The 15,264-nt window shown below is 39.5% G+C and overlaps 1 protein-coding gene across 2 annotated transcripts in view; it reads left to right on the plus strand.

The window, feature by feature from the left end:
* Positions 1 to 7,416: 7,416 nt before the first annotated feature.
* Positions 7,417 to 15,264, plus strand: part of LOC127653884 (sodium/hydrogen exchanger 7-like) — a 52,401-nt gene continuing 44,553 nt past the window's right edge. The window contains exon 1 of one of the 2 annotated variants that reach the window (XM_052140699.1): positions 7,417 to 7,829. In XM_052140699.1, the coding sequence (XP_051996659.1) occupies positions 7,544 to 7,829 (286 nt within the window). In that variant the 5' untranslated portion in view covers positions 7,417 to 7,543. The remainder of the gene's footprint in view (positions 7,830 to 15,264) is intronic. The other variant, XM_052140700.1, reaches the window with a different exon arrangement.

Raw genomic sequence — 15,264 nt, forward strand, 5'->3', positions numbered from 1 at the left:
GTAGTTTAAGGATGGTTTAAGGATGTTTAAAATAATAGTTCACACAAAAATGAATATTCTCTCATAATTTGCTCATCCACATGCCATCCCAGATGACTTTCTTCTGCAGAACACAAACGAAGATTTTCTCGAGGAATATCTCAGCTCAGGTTAATTTAACGCAAGTGAATGGTGACCAAAACTTTGAAGTATCAAAAAGCATATAAAGGCAGTGTAAAGGTAATCAATAGGACTCCAGTGATTTAATCCATCTTCTGCAGTGATCCAGTTGATTTTGGATGAGAAAAGACCAAAATACTTACATTATAAATCTGCAGTCACCCTGGCGATCATGATTTCAAGCTCGATTACACTTCCTATAGCGCCATCTAGCATCCTGCGCATGCGTCAACCACTAGGTAATGTAATCGAGCTTGAAATCATGATCATGCCTAGAGACTGCAATGGCAAGATGTACAGTGAAAAATGTATTACATTTTGGTCTGTTCTTACCCAAAACTGATAGGACTGCTTCAGAGGTAATTGTTTTAACCACTGGAGTCTTATGGATTACTTTTATGCTGCATTTATGTGCTTTATGGAGCGTCAATGCATTGGTCACCATTCACTTGCATTGTTTCGACCTACAGTACAGAGCTGACATATTCCATTTTTATTATTATTTGCGTTCTGTGGAAGAAAGAAAGTCATACACATCTGGGATGGCATGAGGGTGAATAAATTATGAGAGACTTGTCATTTTGGGGTGAAATATTCCTTTAACTGCTTGCTCAGTATTTAAAAAAAATATGGAAAGTCACACTGCCGCCAGGGGTCATGTTGCCTTGGATAAATTACTGCTGATTAACTGGTGCATTGTGCATACAGTCCTATTCCAGTGGTAAAACAGCAGGCATGTACTCCTCTGTGCATTGTAACTTAAGCAATCATACCTTTTCAGGAAGCAGAGAAGGAATTACTAATTTATATTAACATATTACAATGTTACGTAATATGCTGTCTATGTGTGGCAAGAAATAATTATGTTAGTTATTTGCTTTTCTGTGTATTTTTACTTCCAATGACATATTGTTGTTTATGCATGTTGCAGTGTTGTCCTTTTTGTTTCTGTCGTTGTTTTGTTCTCTCTCGTCCTCTCTCTTTCTCCTGTCTCCACTTTCCACAGGATTGGTGCAGCCAGGATTGATCTACACCTGTGATTGTTGTGGCCCAAGAGACCGCCACACATACGCTGGTGAAGTTATGATTTCCTGTTTATTCTATTGCTGTTGAAAATCTGTTGTGCTACGAGTGATTGTTGTAGTGTGCTGTTGTTTGTTTGCTTGGTTGTTTGTTGTTGCTGCTCGACTGTGTAACCTTTAAAATACCATTGTGATTTTTGTGTTGATAGTTGATCAAAATTATTTATTTTAAATATATTTAGGTAAATATAGTAACTAGCCAATTCACCTGTGGGAAGCTGTAGGGGGTTGGTGCCATTTTCTTTTAGATCTTCTTTTTCTCTTGTTTAATGTAAGTTAGGGAGTAAGGGTGTTTATTGTATTGTATTTTATTTATTTTCTTTGTTAGTTTATTTAGTTGGCTTTGGTTTGTTGTTTTGGCTGATAATCACCCATGAAGTTGTTGCTTCCACTGTGGTGTTTTTAAATAAAATTGAGAAAAGACATTTACTTTTGTGTTCCAGTTTTATGTTGAGGCCTCACCCTTGAATGGGACGTAACAGTATTAATTTTGAATGAGCCGGTGTTCTCTCTGATGTCTGGTGGTCAGAGTACCTTCAGTCTGGTGCAATAAATCGACTTCGCCCTGCAGATGAGTGGTTCTTCTTTCACTGTAGGATAGGCTGATGAGGAACTATGCACTCCTACAGTGGTCGCGAGCCGGAGTTCCCCGTCATTGCCACCGAGCCGGAGTTCCCCGTCATTGCCGCCGAGCCAGAGTTTCCCCGTCAATGCCGCCGAGCCAGAGTTTCCCCATCATGGCCGCCGAGCCAGAGTTTCCCCATCATGGCCACCGAGCCAGAGTTCCCCGTCATGGCCGCCGAGCCAGAGTTTCCCCGTCATGACCGCCGAGCCAGAGTTTCACCGTCATGGCCGCCGAGCCAGAGTTCCCCATCAATGCCGCCGAGCCAGATTTCCCCATCAATGCCGCCGAGCCAGAGTTTCCCCATCATGGCCGCCGAGCCAGAGTTTCCCCATCATGGCCGCCGAGCCAGAGTTTCCCCGTCAATGCCGCCGAGCCAGAGTTTCCCCATCATGGCCGCCGAGCCAGAGTTTCCCCATCATGGCCACCGAGCCAGAGTTCCCCGTCATGGCCGCCGAGCCAGAGTTTCCCCGTCATGACCGCCGAGCCAGAGTTTCACCGTCATGGCCGCCGAGCCAGAGTTCCCCATCAATGCCGCCGAGCCAGATTTCCCCATCAATGCCGCCGAGCCAGAGTTCCCCGTCAATGCCGCCGAGCCAGATTTCCCCGTCAATGCCGCCGAGCCAGATTTCCCCATCAATGCCGCCGAGCCAGAGTTCCCCGTCAATGCCGCCGAGCCAGATTTCCCCATCAATGCCGCCGAGCCAGAGTTCCCCGTCAATGCCGCCGAGCCAGATTTCCCCATCAATGCCGCCGAGCCAGAGTTCCCCGTCAATGCCGCCGAGCCAGAGTTCCCCGTCAATGCCGCCGAGCCAGAGTTCCCCGTCAATGCCGCCGAGCCAGAGTTCCCCGTCAATGCCGCCGAGCCAGAGTTCCCGTCAATGCCGCCGAGCCAGAGTCCCCGTCAATGCCGCCGAGCCAGAGTTTCCCCGTCATGGCTGCCAAACCAGAGTTTCCCCATCATGGCCGCCGAGCCAGAGTTCCCCGTCATAGCCGCCGAGCCAGAGTTCCCCGTCATGGCCGCCGAGACAGAGTTCATCATCATGGCCGCCGAGCCAGGGCCCCACATCATGGCCATGCCTCAGTCTGCTCTATGCCATGGCACAGCCACGCCTGAGTCTGCTCCATGTCACGTTTTTGTTCATGTTTTGTTTTCATACCTTTTATTTTGAAAGTCTAGTTTCCGTTCAATAGTCATGTGTTTCATGTCATGTTATTTTCTGTTTTATAGTCATGTGTTTCCCTCCATGTTCATGTGTCTTGTTTTCATCAGTTTATGGTCTTGTTAACTCGTTATCAGTTCTAGTTTGTCATTGGTTCTTTGTTTGTTAGTCTGGTTATCGTGTTTATAGTTCTGTCTGTTCATTTGTTGTCTTGTTAACCTTGTACATATATTTAAACCCACATATTTGCCATGGTCGTTTGTCAGGCATTGTTAATGTAACATTGTTGGTAGTCAAGTTAAGTCATGTTAAGTCAAGTCAAGTTTTGTCAAGACTAGTCAAATTTAGAAACATCCAAAACTGTAAACAAAAACATAAATTGTTTATGGTTTTGGATTTCACGTTTATAAATAAACTGCACTTGGTTTCTTCACATCATCATTGTCTTTGTTTGCCTGTCATGGCAGAGCTATGTTATAATCATAGTATATGACTCAGCACTCACATATACATATCTATGCATAAAAAACAATATTGGTGCAGCTGAACAGGATTAAATTACTGCTGATTAACTGGTGCAATGTGCATACAGACCTATTCCAGTGGTAAAACAGCATGCATGGACTCCTGTGCATTGTAACTTAAGCAATCATACCTTTTCAGGAAGCAGAGAAGGAAATTATTTTCAGATATGACTGGAAAAATGTCTATAGTATTGTGACACAAAGTTGTGGAAGCTTTGGTTTTTCTGACCTGATCATATACAGACTGAATATATATTTAACTAACAGTAATTATTATAGGTTTATAGTCATTACTATTCTATAAAGTTAGTTTAACACTTAGAACAAGCTTTTCAGTAAGGAAATGATGACTTACCATTTTTCGTATAACAAAGGATGTCTGATAACATGCAGAAGTGTAAAAAGGAAATCTCAAATTCCTGTTTTCGTCAATCAATGTGACAGCGAGACCCTGGCCTGGAGGTTGACAAACTGCCCAATTTTCAGTGGTTTCGAAGAAAACACTTTAAGCATGGGTATAGGAATGATTTAAAAAGTTGAATCAGCTTTTGAGAAGTTTATTTCATTGGTCTCTGAAAAATAATTATGGTAAAGAAAATTCTGTCATCATGAACTCACTCACATACAGAGGAGTAGAGTAACGAAGTACAAATACTTTTTTACTATCTTAAAGAGTTGTTTCACTGTGTTTGGGCAAACACAAGCACACATACGCACATGCACAGGCACACTCATCAGTCAACCGATATGCCTGCATGTTACTACAGAGACTACTGTATAACATTGATAACCGAGGTGGCTGGCACTACGAAAACATAAACATATGTATGTATCCAATGTAATAGAAATTATACAAGGCAGTTTCACATGACACATGACCTGACAACTGGTAAAATTGCGTGTGCCGTTTGTGCAGCCAAGATGGTGCTTGCATTACAGTTTCATCGTGGTTAAAAACTTAAAATCAAGAACTTCATTGAGTTAAGTCACCCACATCATGTCTCTCACGGTTTACTAAAAAAAGCATATCAAAATATAAATACATAAGAATAGTATTAATAAAGGTTATTAAGTCTTTTTAGGTGTAATGTATCTACACATGTAGGCTTCTGTAGTCTCTTGTGGTCCACGCAGTGTAGTCAGTTTGAAATGGCCCATAATAGCTTGATGAATTAACTGTGTAACTCTTAAATATTCTGGGGAAAAAAGCATTAATGCTAAAGCAGACAGCAACTCTTAACAGATAAACAGCACCTATTTATTATTGATTGACTATTTTCAAAGCACTGACGAGCTGCTTAAAATACATCCTTTTACAGCATTTGTCCACCATTCATGACATTCAACCATTCACAATACAATATTATGATATTTTGGGCAGTAAAATATTTTGTTTATAATTTAATTATGGACCATAAAATAAATGTATTATTGGATGATAGAGTTTGTGTATGAAGTTAAACTTCATGTTACGAGATGAATTTAGTTTTTATGAAGGTTTTCTTGTTTTTTTTTTAAAGGTTATGACGTTTTTATTTTAAATGTTTATTTATTTATTGTTATTTTTATTGTAAACCACAGGGTAACTTACGCAATTTCTGACTCAAAATTATTATTCTCCATGTTTTTGCAGTTAAAATGTTTTCTTTGGTTGGTATTTAAAGATTTCAGACTGATTGCAGACCAACGTGGCAGCTGCTCAAGCAAATATAAATTATTAGAATTTGTTTTTTATCTTCTGCAGCAGCTGCTGCGAGATGCACATTGATGTATCAGGGATTTAGGTACACGAGCAGCACACAGAACAGCCCTGCATTGTGCGATTTCCCACAAATTAACTAGAAAATCATGTCTGTGACGACAGCGGTCTAATATTATCAGTGGGCTTTTCCAGTGTTTTGGGATGTAGCATAAGCAGTCAAATCGTGAGACGTAACTTCTCAGCGAGTGCTAATTAATACTGTGTTGACTCATTTGTATGTACTGTATTTTTCCAAATAAGTTGGCAGATAGAGAAAAAAAGATTCAGAAAGAAATCTCAGTATAGACTATTATTTATTGAGACAGGGATCATTTGAATAAAACTAAATGAAATTGACAAATTGAAAATAAATTAGGAAAAAAAAACTAAATTACAATTCTAAACTTAACCTTGGTTGTAATGACTTTCACTTTCTTTAGTTTATGTTTGAGAGGAGGGGAAAAGCAACAGATAATTGAAATGTCAACAGAACACGGAAGTGTGTTAGAGGACAGTTTTGTCTTCATACACCTAAAGCATATGCTTTCATACTGAAACCACTTTGAAGTTTGTTCAGCAAGACACTAATCAAAAAATATTTATTTGAAAGGCAACAGAGGTGTTTTTGTTACATTTATATTGTCAAACTGTTTTTCTTAGTTGTGAAGTTTAAAATAATCTTAAAATACTGATGTTGAGTTTACGGTTACAGTTTTAATTCAGATTCATGAACAGATTAATTTGGACTCGAATCGGACTTGGCCTGTTATGGACTCGGTCTTGAGTCTGACTCGGTCCCTTTTGGAATCGGAATCAACTCGGACTCGATTGTTTAAAGACTCGGACTTGACTCTGACTCGAATGAGGTTGACACGAACCCAACACTAAATGAAAGTCTTTCTAATGCATTTACCTTTTACATTTAACCAAGCTGCGATGTGTATGAATAATTACCAGTGCTCATGTGTAATGTTTAATGTGTTTGTTCATGTGTTTCATGTCATGTGGTCCCCTGGTCATGGTATTTCATGTTTCCCTCCATGTTCATGTGTCTTGTTTTCATTGTTTTTTTGTTTTGTTACCAGTTCTGTCTTGTCATTGGTTATCATTGTCATGTTTCTTCCTTGTCCATGTATTTAAGTCCTCCAGCTTTGCATCGTCACACCAAGCCTGCGGCTAAGGACCTCCATTAAGGATCCTTCACTAAAGACCTCTTCCTTCCCTATGGCTTCACATTGGTCCTCAGTCCCACCGGCTCTGCCTCTGTCTTCCGATCCCAAGCTCCAATTCGGTCCTCCGAGCCTACAGTGCTACCTTAGTCCTCTGAACCTCCAGCTCCACCATGTCCCTTCAAGCCGTCGGCTACTCTCCGGGTACCAAGTTCCATGGTGTCACCCTTCAAGTCTCTCACGGCTCCGCCTTCCATGGCTTCGCTCCTCAAATCTCTCAAGGCTCCACCCCTCGAGCCTCTCATGGCTCCACCTTCCTCTGCCATTGCCATGATCCCATGCTCCAAGCCCTGTTTTGCCAAGCCATGCCTCTGTGTGTTTTAAAGCTTTGCTTCAATATGTGTGTAATGTTTAATGTGTGTGTTCATGTATTTCATGTCTTTTGTTTTGAAAAGTTTAGTTCCTGTTTCATGGTCATGTGATGTACTGTTTTTCCTCCATGTTCATGTGTCTTGTTTTTATTGGTTCATTGTTTGAAAAATAAATAAATAAATTGTTAGTTTGTTCCTCACACAGTTCTTCACATAAAGTTATTGTGTGGTTTGAAAAGACTTATAGACTACCTTTATAGCATTTTGGTCCTTTTCAGCTTGTCAGTTTGAAAGAGTAAGTAAAAAAAGAAAGAATTAGGGTTTATAATGACTTGAGGGCAAGTAAATAATTTTTTGGGTGAACTGTACCTTTAAGACCCACCTTTTAGCAACCATTACTGTTCTATCCTTAAATTCATGATAATATGCCAATTGTCAATCACAGATAATTACATGTTGGAGAAGATTTTTATATTCACATTACTGAATCTAGAGACTAAATTTCCCTGTTTTTGCTGAGTTTGTATTTGTATTTGTGTGTGTGTGTGTGTGTGTGTGTGTGTGTGTGTGTGTGTGTGTGTGTGTGTGTGTGTGTGTGTGTGTTGCGTCTGTCTTTAAGAGCACGAGCTGCGTTCTGCTCATTTTTCCTACCAACTCTACCTGACGCAGCTGAGGCAGTGAACGAGGGAACCCTCCGCCAGCATCCTGCACCATGGAGGCGGTCACAGCACCAAAGCCACGGACATCATATATATTAGGAGCAAGCTCACTATTTCCCATTTTAATTTGCATTTTAAGCCAAGGTTATCGGATAAGCGCGGATGACGGCGGCATGGAGGAACTTGCCACGGAGAAAGAGGCAGAGGAAAGTCACAGGCAGGACAGCGTGAATTTACTCACATTCATTTTGCTTTTGACGCTCACTATCCTCACAATATGGCTCTTCAAACACAGAAGAGTGCGCTTCCTGCACGAAACCGGGCTGGCTATGATATACGGTGAGAAATTAGTCTTTTAAACGTAGCGTAGTGCATTAAAAACATCGGCCGTGTCTCAACCTAGTGAGCTACTACCGACCAAGTAGACAACATTTTTGGGCGTCGTGGGCGCGTTCAGCTGAGCTGACTCATGTGTAGGCATCACTGGCATAGCGTATTTTTTATTGCGCATTTTCTGTCTGGGTAGGCAGTTTACAAGTTTGAGACACAGCCATCATGTAAACCATTTGCTAAGCCTCATATGACTGAGCCTGTGTAGCCTGCTAGCTTGAGCGAGTGCTAATATGGACCGAATGTCATCATATTGTAATATGGTCTTTAAGTAGACTATCATATGCTGCCTATGTTGTATTCGTATTGGTTTTGGTAAGTGACTGTTTGGATGGATGTAGAAGACACTCGCATTCTGGAATGTACCATACAATCCGACACAAGGATTAGGATAGCTTTGGTATTGCATATGTGTCGGAAATTAACTCGATTTACTCGGTAATTCCAGGGCTTTACCTTGGATTTTGTGCTTTGGTTCCTGTCATAAGTCCTGTTGAGGTCTCCATACTTCATTTGAGTAATGTGACTCGAGGTTGGATGAGTTTACTGTAACATAACTGATCAAACATATGCTTGGCATACACTAGAATGGATAGTTTGAAGTAAATTAATGCTGCAGACATGGCTGTACACAATGTTGCACTAGCAGACATGCATCAATTTTAAAAGGGACTCTTGGTCTTAAGAGTCGACCAGTATAGAGCTATATCTCACACAGTAGATTTTGATGGCACATAGGCCTAAATGATGTGGTTGCTTCTGTTACTCACTTCATTAGTAGTCAGCTCAAGGAAGGCCAGGGCAAAATGCTTTACCATAGACTAGTGATCTGTAGAGAAGTAGTTGTTCTTTAATCTAACCCAAATCAAAACCCTCAGCATGATCAGCACCGAATCATCTGCATACACTTGTACATTCATGCCTGAACATTTTCTGTTTTAAATAGTATTTTGTAAATGTTGAGGCAGTGCCGTGTCAAATATGTACACGCAACAATTTTCATGTAGGCCTGTCTCATTGGCTATCATTGCGAGATAGATAGATAGATATATATATATATATATATATATATATATACACACGCGCATATCAGCATTATATCGGCCACCCTGCTCTTTAGATATCGGCATAGCTCAACCACTATTGGCTTTTTTTTTTTTTTTTTAAATCACAATTACCAAGCAACAATTAAGACAAATGTAGGAATCTCTGAAAGATATAATGGTTGCTATACTTTTGATTTAAAAGAATGTATGTAAGTTGAGGTTGCCATTAAGAAAAAAACACAAGAGTTTGCGAAGTAATGATCTGCCATTGACCAAAAGTTTGCTGCAATGCATTCTTAAATGGGCATCCATCGACCAATGAGAATTTCAGAGAGGTTAGATCCAGTACCCTGTGTTCCCTCTTGATCTTGATCTCAGACCAATCCGGATCACTCCACACCCATTCAGCGGATCTTATCTTCCACATTCCTATCTATAAAAATTGCCCCATCAGAACATTTTCTAGCATGTAAACACCCATGTCTTTATATAAATATAGTAGTGTGTTGTGTTCTTGAGCATCAATGAATGTTTGCACCTTGTGTAATAGTTGTGTACAAGTCCCTCAATTGTCAAAAGCTTGATATTTTTATGTATGTATATGTGTGTACAATTTTAATTGTTTTAAAATACTGCCTTAGTCTTTCTTTACTGTTATTGGATGGCCACAGACACTACAAGAGTGCAAATTGAATTTATTGTGCTACTCTAATCCCAATCAATAATAACAACATTAAAAATTGGTACACAATATGGGACTTTTAATTATAAAGAAGCCTGAAATACACATGAGACATTTGCGCATTCTAAAAATGTATTCAATAACTCACAAGATATCTGATGAAACTGCATATGAACTCGCACAGCCCACCTGTCGCCAGTGCCGACTAGATCTTAAATTGTCACAATCAATTATTTTTGGTCACATTCTGGAGCCTTGCTTTTTTAGATGCATTATCATACACAACCATACAAAGGAGGGTTATGTTCCAAAATAAAGTGCATAATAACAGTTCAAATGAATGCACAGATAAATAGAAAGTCATATTCATGGTATAGTATACTCCTATACATTGTGTATCATATATTCAGAAACATAACCTTTTCAGAAAATTACAATTCTTACCTGCTCATTTGGAATACCTCCTTGTCTGCTTTCCTCACCCAGAAACTAATAATAATTTCTAAGGACAGCTTTAACATCTCCACTGACTCAACATTTGACTCTTGTGATTTAATGTTTTTAAAATTCATACAATAGTTTTGTGTGGGGAACATACCTACAGACATTGCACATGTTGTCAGCCACTGACTTTGTCTTATGAGACACAATTTTCTTCCTGCATGGGTCACTTGATGCTCTGAAAACCAAATTCTCCATGCATCCACATTTAAATCTCATGTTTAAGTCGATGTTTTTATTTTTTATTGCATACTGTGGCGGTATGAATGGGAATGGCAGTACCAAGGAAGAAGCAAAAACCGGAGTGAACAGTCAACAGAACTTAACGTAAAATTATAATGTAAAATGCTGAACTGAAACATAACGACACAGGCATGTGAGACCCCCCCCCCCAACCCACCCCCACTGGCATCCTCGGCTCCTCTTTTTCTTTTTCCAGACTGATTGAGCTGATTCAGCGCTGGGTGCACACCCTCACGGCCTGGCCTCCTTGTCACACAGACATTTTAACACTGGATAGTTATTATTTTTTTGCAATTAAATTTTTTTTTTATTGATTCATAAATGCACAACAAAGAAAAACCCAAGCACCACTAATATCCCTCCCTAATCACTAACCCCACCCTGACCCCCAACGAACACCCCTGTGGTCCCACATAACACACATGCACTAAGAAAACAAAACGAAAATGTAATAAAAATAAACAATTAAACTAAACTACACTATCCACATCCCTCTCTGAGAGTCCCCCAAAGAGCCCCATTTCTAAACAAATAAGTCCTAAAACCCCAGCCTTCTACTTGCCGCCACCTCGAAGCTGCCACCCTCTCCGTTTCCACGCACTACTACGAAAATGACAGCACTCCATTAGACTTCCATCCCCTTAAAATAATTTGCTTGCCAATCATGAGACTTGTCAGAACCCAGTTTTTATGTGTTTATTCCCCAAAGTTATTACCGCCCCATCACCCAAAATACAGAGTCAGGGACAAAGTAAAATTTGAGTGCCCAAAATATCACACATACATCTCTGAACTTTCAACCAAAATTCTTGGATCTTAACACCCCCCCAAAAAAACATGGATTGTGTCTCCATCTTCTGATTGAAATCGCCACAGGTGGGTCTGTCTTTAAGACCAAGCCTAGACAATCTATGTGTAGTTATTTTTAATAAAAACTGATAATTGCAAGGATTCATACCTGTGAATGGAAATCTGCCTCAGCACTCAGTAGTATGTGTAAAACTATTATAAAAATCCTTATCCAGTAATAATAAACGACTGACTGGCCCATCCTAGCCTGTGCTGAGAAAGGTAACTGGTACCACGTGTCAGCAGAATCAATGCACTGGTTTGCATTTGAATGTCAGAACGTTTTGTCAGAACATAAATTTTGAAAAAAAAAAATCCCCTGATAATTGCAAGGAGTCATACCTTTTGAATGAAAATAATCTTAAAAGCATTTTTTAAAAATCCACCTTCAGTAAAAGTAAATGACTGTGATTGGCCCATCCTGGTCAGCTCAGAAGATTAACAGGCACCATTGCACTATAGTTGGACGATACCAACTTGTACAGCAGAGGGGGGACAGATCGCCCCTTCACAGAATTTGCGAGGAGGGGGAATGCACCCCCCCCCCTCCCCCCCCCCCACACACACACAGAAATTCGATGCTAATTCCATTAGAAAGGACTATCAGGGGCTTTCTGCAACCACCACCTTTGTCCCTGGAGAACAACAGACACTCCTACTAAAGTGGTGTTTTTCTGTTGCGCTTCGGTGTACTGTAACATACTCCTCAGTATGGGGAAATAAAAACACTAAGCTACATTTGCCAGATTCTGATTGGTGGAAGGTATCTGAGGTCACTCATTGTCTTTGCCTGGTTCTAAATGTGATGCTTTTGCTAACCCAATTACTAATGCCCTGCTCATGCTCATTTAAGCCTAGCAGCACACAGGCACTCAGCTAATGTGTGAATGTGCCTTTTTGTCCTTCAAGTGTAAAATCGCTCTTCTGTATGTTGAGTTTAGAACTGGAAATCATACCTTGTCTACACACTGATGACCACAGTAGCTCTTGGGATTTCTATTCTGTTACACTCATACACACACCCATATGTGCATTCACACCTCTCTCCCCTCTAAGTCAGTTTTACTGCAGATATTAGACTTGCTGTTATGGAAATAGGAGATGCTTTGCTGGAAGAAAACATGATTAATACAACAGCTCTGGCCATTTTCAATCTCATCCCCTCGATGCTATATATATTACTACTACATTATCTCACTCTACAACAAAGGGCCTGTGCTTGTACACAGGCTTTCCTGGTATACCACATGTTTTGCAAAGATCCTGGCACTGGCCTGTAAAAATACTTTCATACAAAATGCAAATTACGTTATTTATGTAATGGTATTGAAGTCCGCATAAAACAGCATTATAACTCCTTTTACTTATGTAATGTGACACAAAAGGGCTAGTACTTAATTTTATCCATAGGGAATAAAAAGGATCACCCAAAAATGAAAATTCTCTTATCATTTGCTCATATCATTTATCCTTTCTTCTGTAGAACACAAAGATTTTAAGAAAAATATCTCTGTCCTGTATATCTCAGTTTTAATGTAAGTGAATGGTGGCCAGAATTTTGAAGGCCCAAAAAGCACGTAAAGGCAGCATTAACATAGACTCCAGTGGTTAAATTCTATGTCTTTATTTATGGCAAAATGTTTAAATGTAACCGCAAAGCTTGTAATCTTGTGATTCACTTTGGAGCTGGTTGGTTTGGTACATGGCTTAGAATGCTTTTATAAAGACCTTAAAGTAACCCCAATGAATAAAATGAGCAGGAAAAACACTTCTGGAACCAAGACTGCTGAAGAAGTCGACAGGCAATGTTATGCTCTATGATAACACTTTTTTATTTCTGATTTATTGGTATTTGGTATTATTGCTGTAACATTATTACATAGTAAGTAAACTAGCATTAAATTACTGTGTTTACTCTTAGAAAGAGTTTAGAAAAGCTGCATTACAACCGTAGACTAAAACAATGTGTAAATGGCTGTTTGTCTAGTGGTTAACATTTACCAATGGCTTTTGCAGCCTAGGTGACATAAGCCATAAAGGAAAGTCATTTTAAAGGAGGAGCAAATTATTATTTTTCGACGAAGTATTTAAAAGGTAAGCATTTATTAAATCGTGGTGAATTGTGTACATTAAGACCTGGAATCTGCTTTAATGAGTAAATATAAGGACTATTTTGTTTTCATGTTAAAGTAGGTCTGTATTTTGACAATGTTTTTTTTACAGACAAGTTATTTGTTCTGAGATGTAGCGCATGCTGTTTTACTGTTGACTTCCCCTGGCACTTTATTAGTATGGAAATACCCTCCAACAGAAAACACCCTCCAGCATAACTCTCCATCAACTTGCAGAACTGGATGTTTATTCTGATATTTAAAAGTGAAGAGTGTAATTTCTGCACCAGTAGCAGCACCAAATTAAATTTGGGAAATGATTGTTTCCAAACAGGTTTCCCAAACACTCTTTTAAACTAGTTGTCCTGCCATAATATCACATCATTTGTAAGCAACACAGTGTCAAGCTATGAATGGCTGGTTGTATGGGCTGAAATATGTGCCACCAGAAACTGAATTTGAACCATTTATATTTGAATTTGAATGGCTAAACTTGAATAATTGCATTGAAAAACTGAATTTGAATCACATAATTTGAAATTGTATTGTTTAATTAAAATTGAATTTATTCAAAAACTGAATCTGAATTGTATCATTTGAAATTGAATTTATTCGTTTGGAACTGAAGTCCAATAAAATTTGATCCTCACTGAAAATTAAACTCTCTATATATCTTCACATTCACTTCTCACAATTCAGATTCAGTTCTCAAATTCAATTTCAAGTTACTGAGACAGACATCCGGGTAGTTGGAGGATGAAGGAAGAGCAATCGAGCGCAGATCGATAGATAGCGCTCATAGGTTGGTTTCACGTGACGTCACGCTGCTGCATCGCGAGAGCGCGCAATTCAGATGGAGGGCAGGAAGTGAAATAGCTGAGGATCTGCCGTCTGGCAAAATGCCAATGTTTTGTGTAGTTTACGGCTGCTCCAATCGTTCTAATCGAGAAAAGGGAAAGGGTTTTTATAGAGTACCGAAGATTGTCACTCATAAAGGTGAGAAATGTAAAAAGTTCACAGAACAACGCCGTAAAAAGTTGATTTTTAACGTACGTCTGCGGTCGTGTGTCTGTGTTTATATAGCATTAGGTTGTCATTAAATGCTCATTTACTTAGTAATGCTTATTAAGTTACCGGTAGTCTAATATGGACTTGATTGGGGCTTTTTAGGTTGCCCTAGCTTTGTCTAATCTTTCGGAGTCTATTGTCCCATTGGAGTAAGGAGGAGGGAGAGGGATAATAATCAGTCAGTCCAGTACCTGAGCCCTCACACATGTAGTGTCCAATACCTGATCCCTGCTTCTTGGCTCTGATGATGATAAGTAAGAGGACATGGAGTAGTAGTACCTGAGCCCCGACACATATCAGTCTGTTAATATGTTTTCAACAAGTGTAATACTTTTATCCACTAGTCCAATTGTACTGGCTATATGTATTATATGTAATGAAATGGATTCTAATCTGTTATTGCACACCATGTTCTTGTTATTATAACAATTGTTGAAAAATCTAATCTTGTAACTAAACCACCATGTATAATTCTGTCTTCTCAATGGCATTTAATCTTTTCATTTAAATTATACAACAGCCAGAACTCACAAAGACCACACTCATAACAATAGTCAAAATGTAATCTTGTCTCATACAACCGTATTGATATAACAGCAATATCACACAGCCCACTTTCAAGAGTGCCTGGATCCTTTCATTACATTACACATGTGAGTTTGTAACTTGCTGTCCCAGTATTTCTGGAAGTATACCGTTTCTAAAAAGCCTAACATCATCCTAAAGTTCAAGATCGGGCAAAATCCTTTCAACAAAAATGTCATTGTGGTTCCACACAACAAAATCACAGTACTCAGCGTCTACAATGTGAAGCTGTCCCTGAACTTGGAAGTAGTAGTCATGAGTCCGGTCCAGCATGACATTATCCCCATCATTGATGAGGC

The sequence above is a fragment of the Xyrauchen texanus genome, chromosome 13, assembly GCF_025860055.1.
Source record: "Xyrauchen texanus isolate HMW12.3.18 chromosome 13, RBS_HiC_50CHRs, whole genome shotgun sequence".
Classification (NCBI taxonomy): domain Eukaryota; kingdom Metazoa; phylum Chordata; class Actinopteri; order Cypriniformes; family Catostomidae; genus Xyrauchen; species Xyrauchen texanus.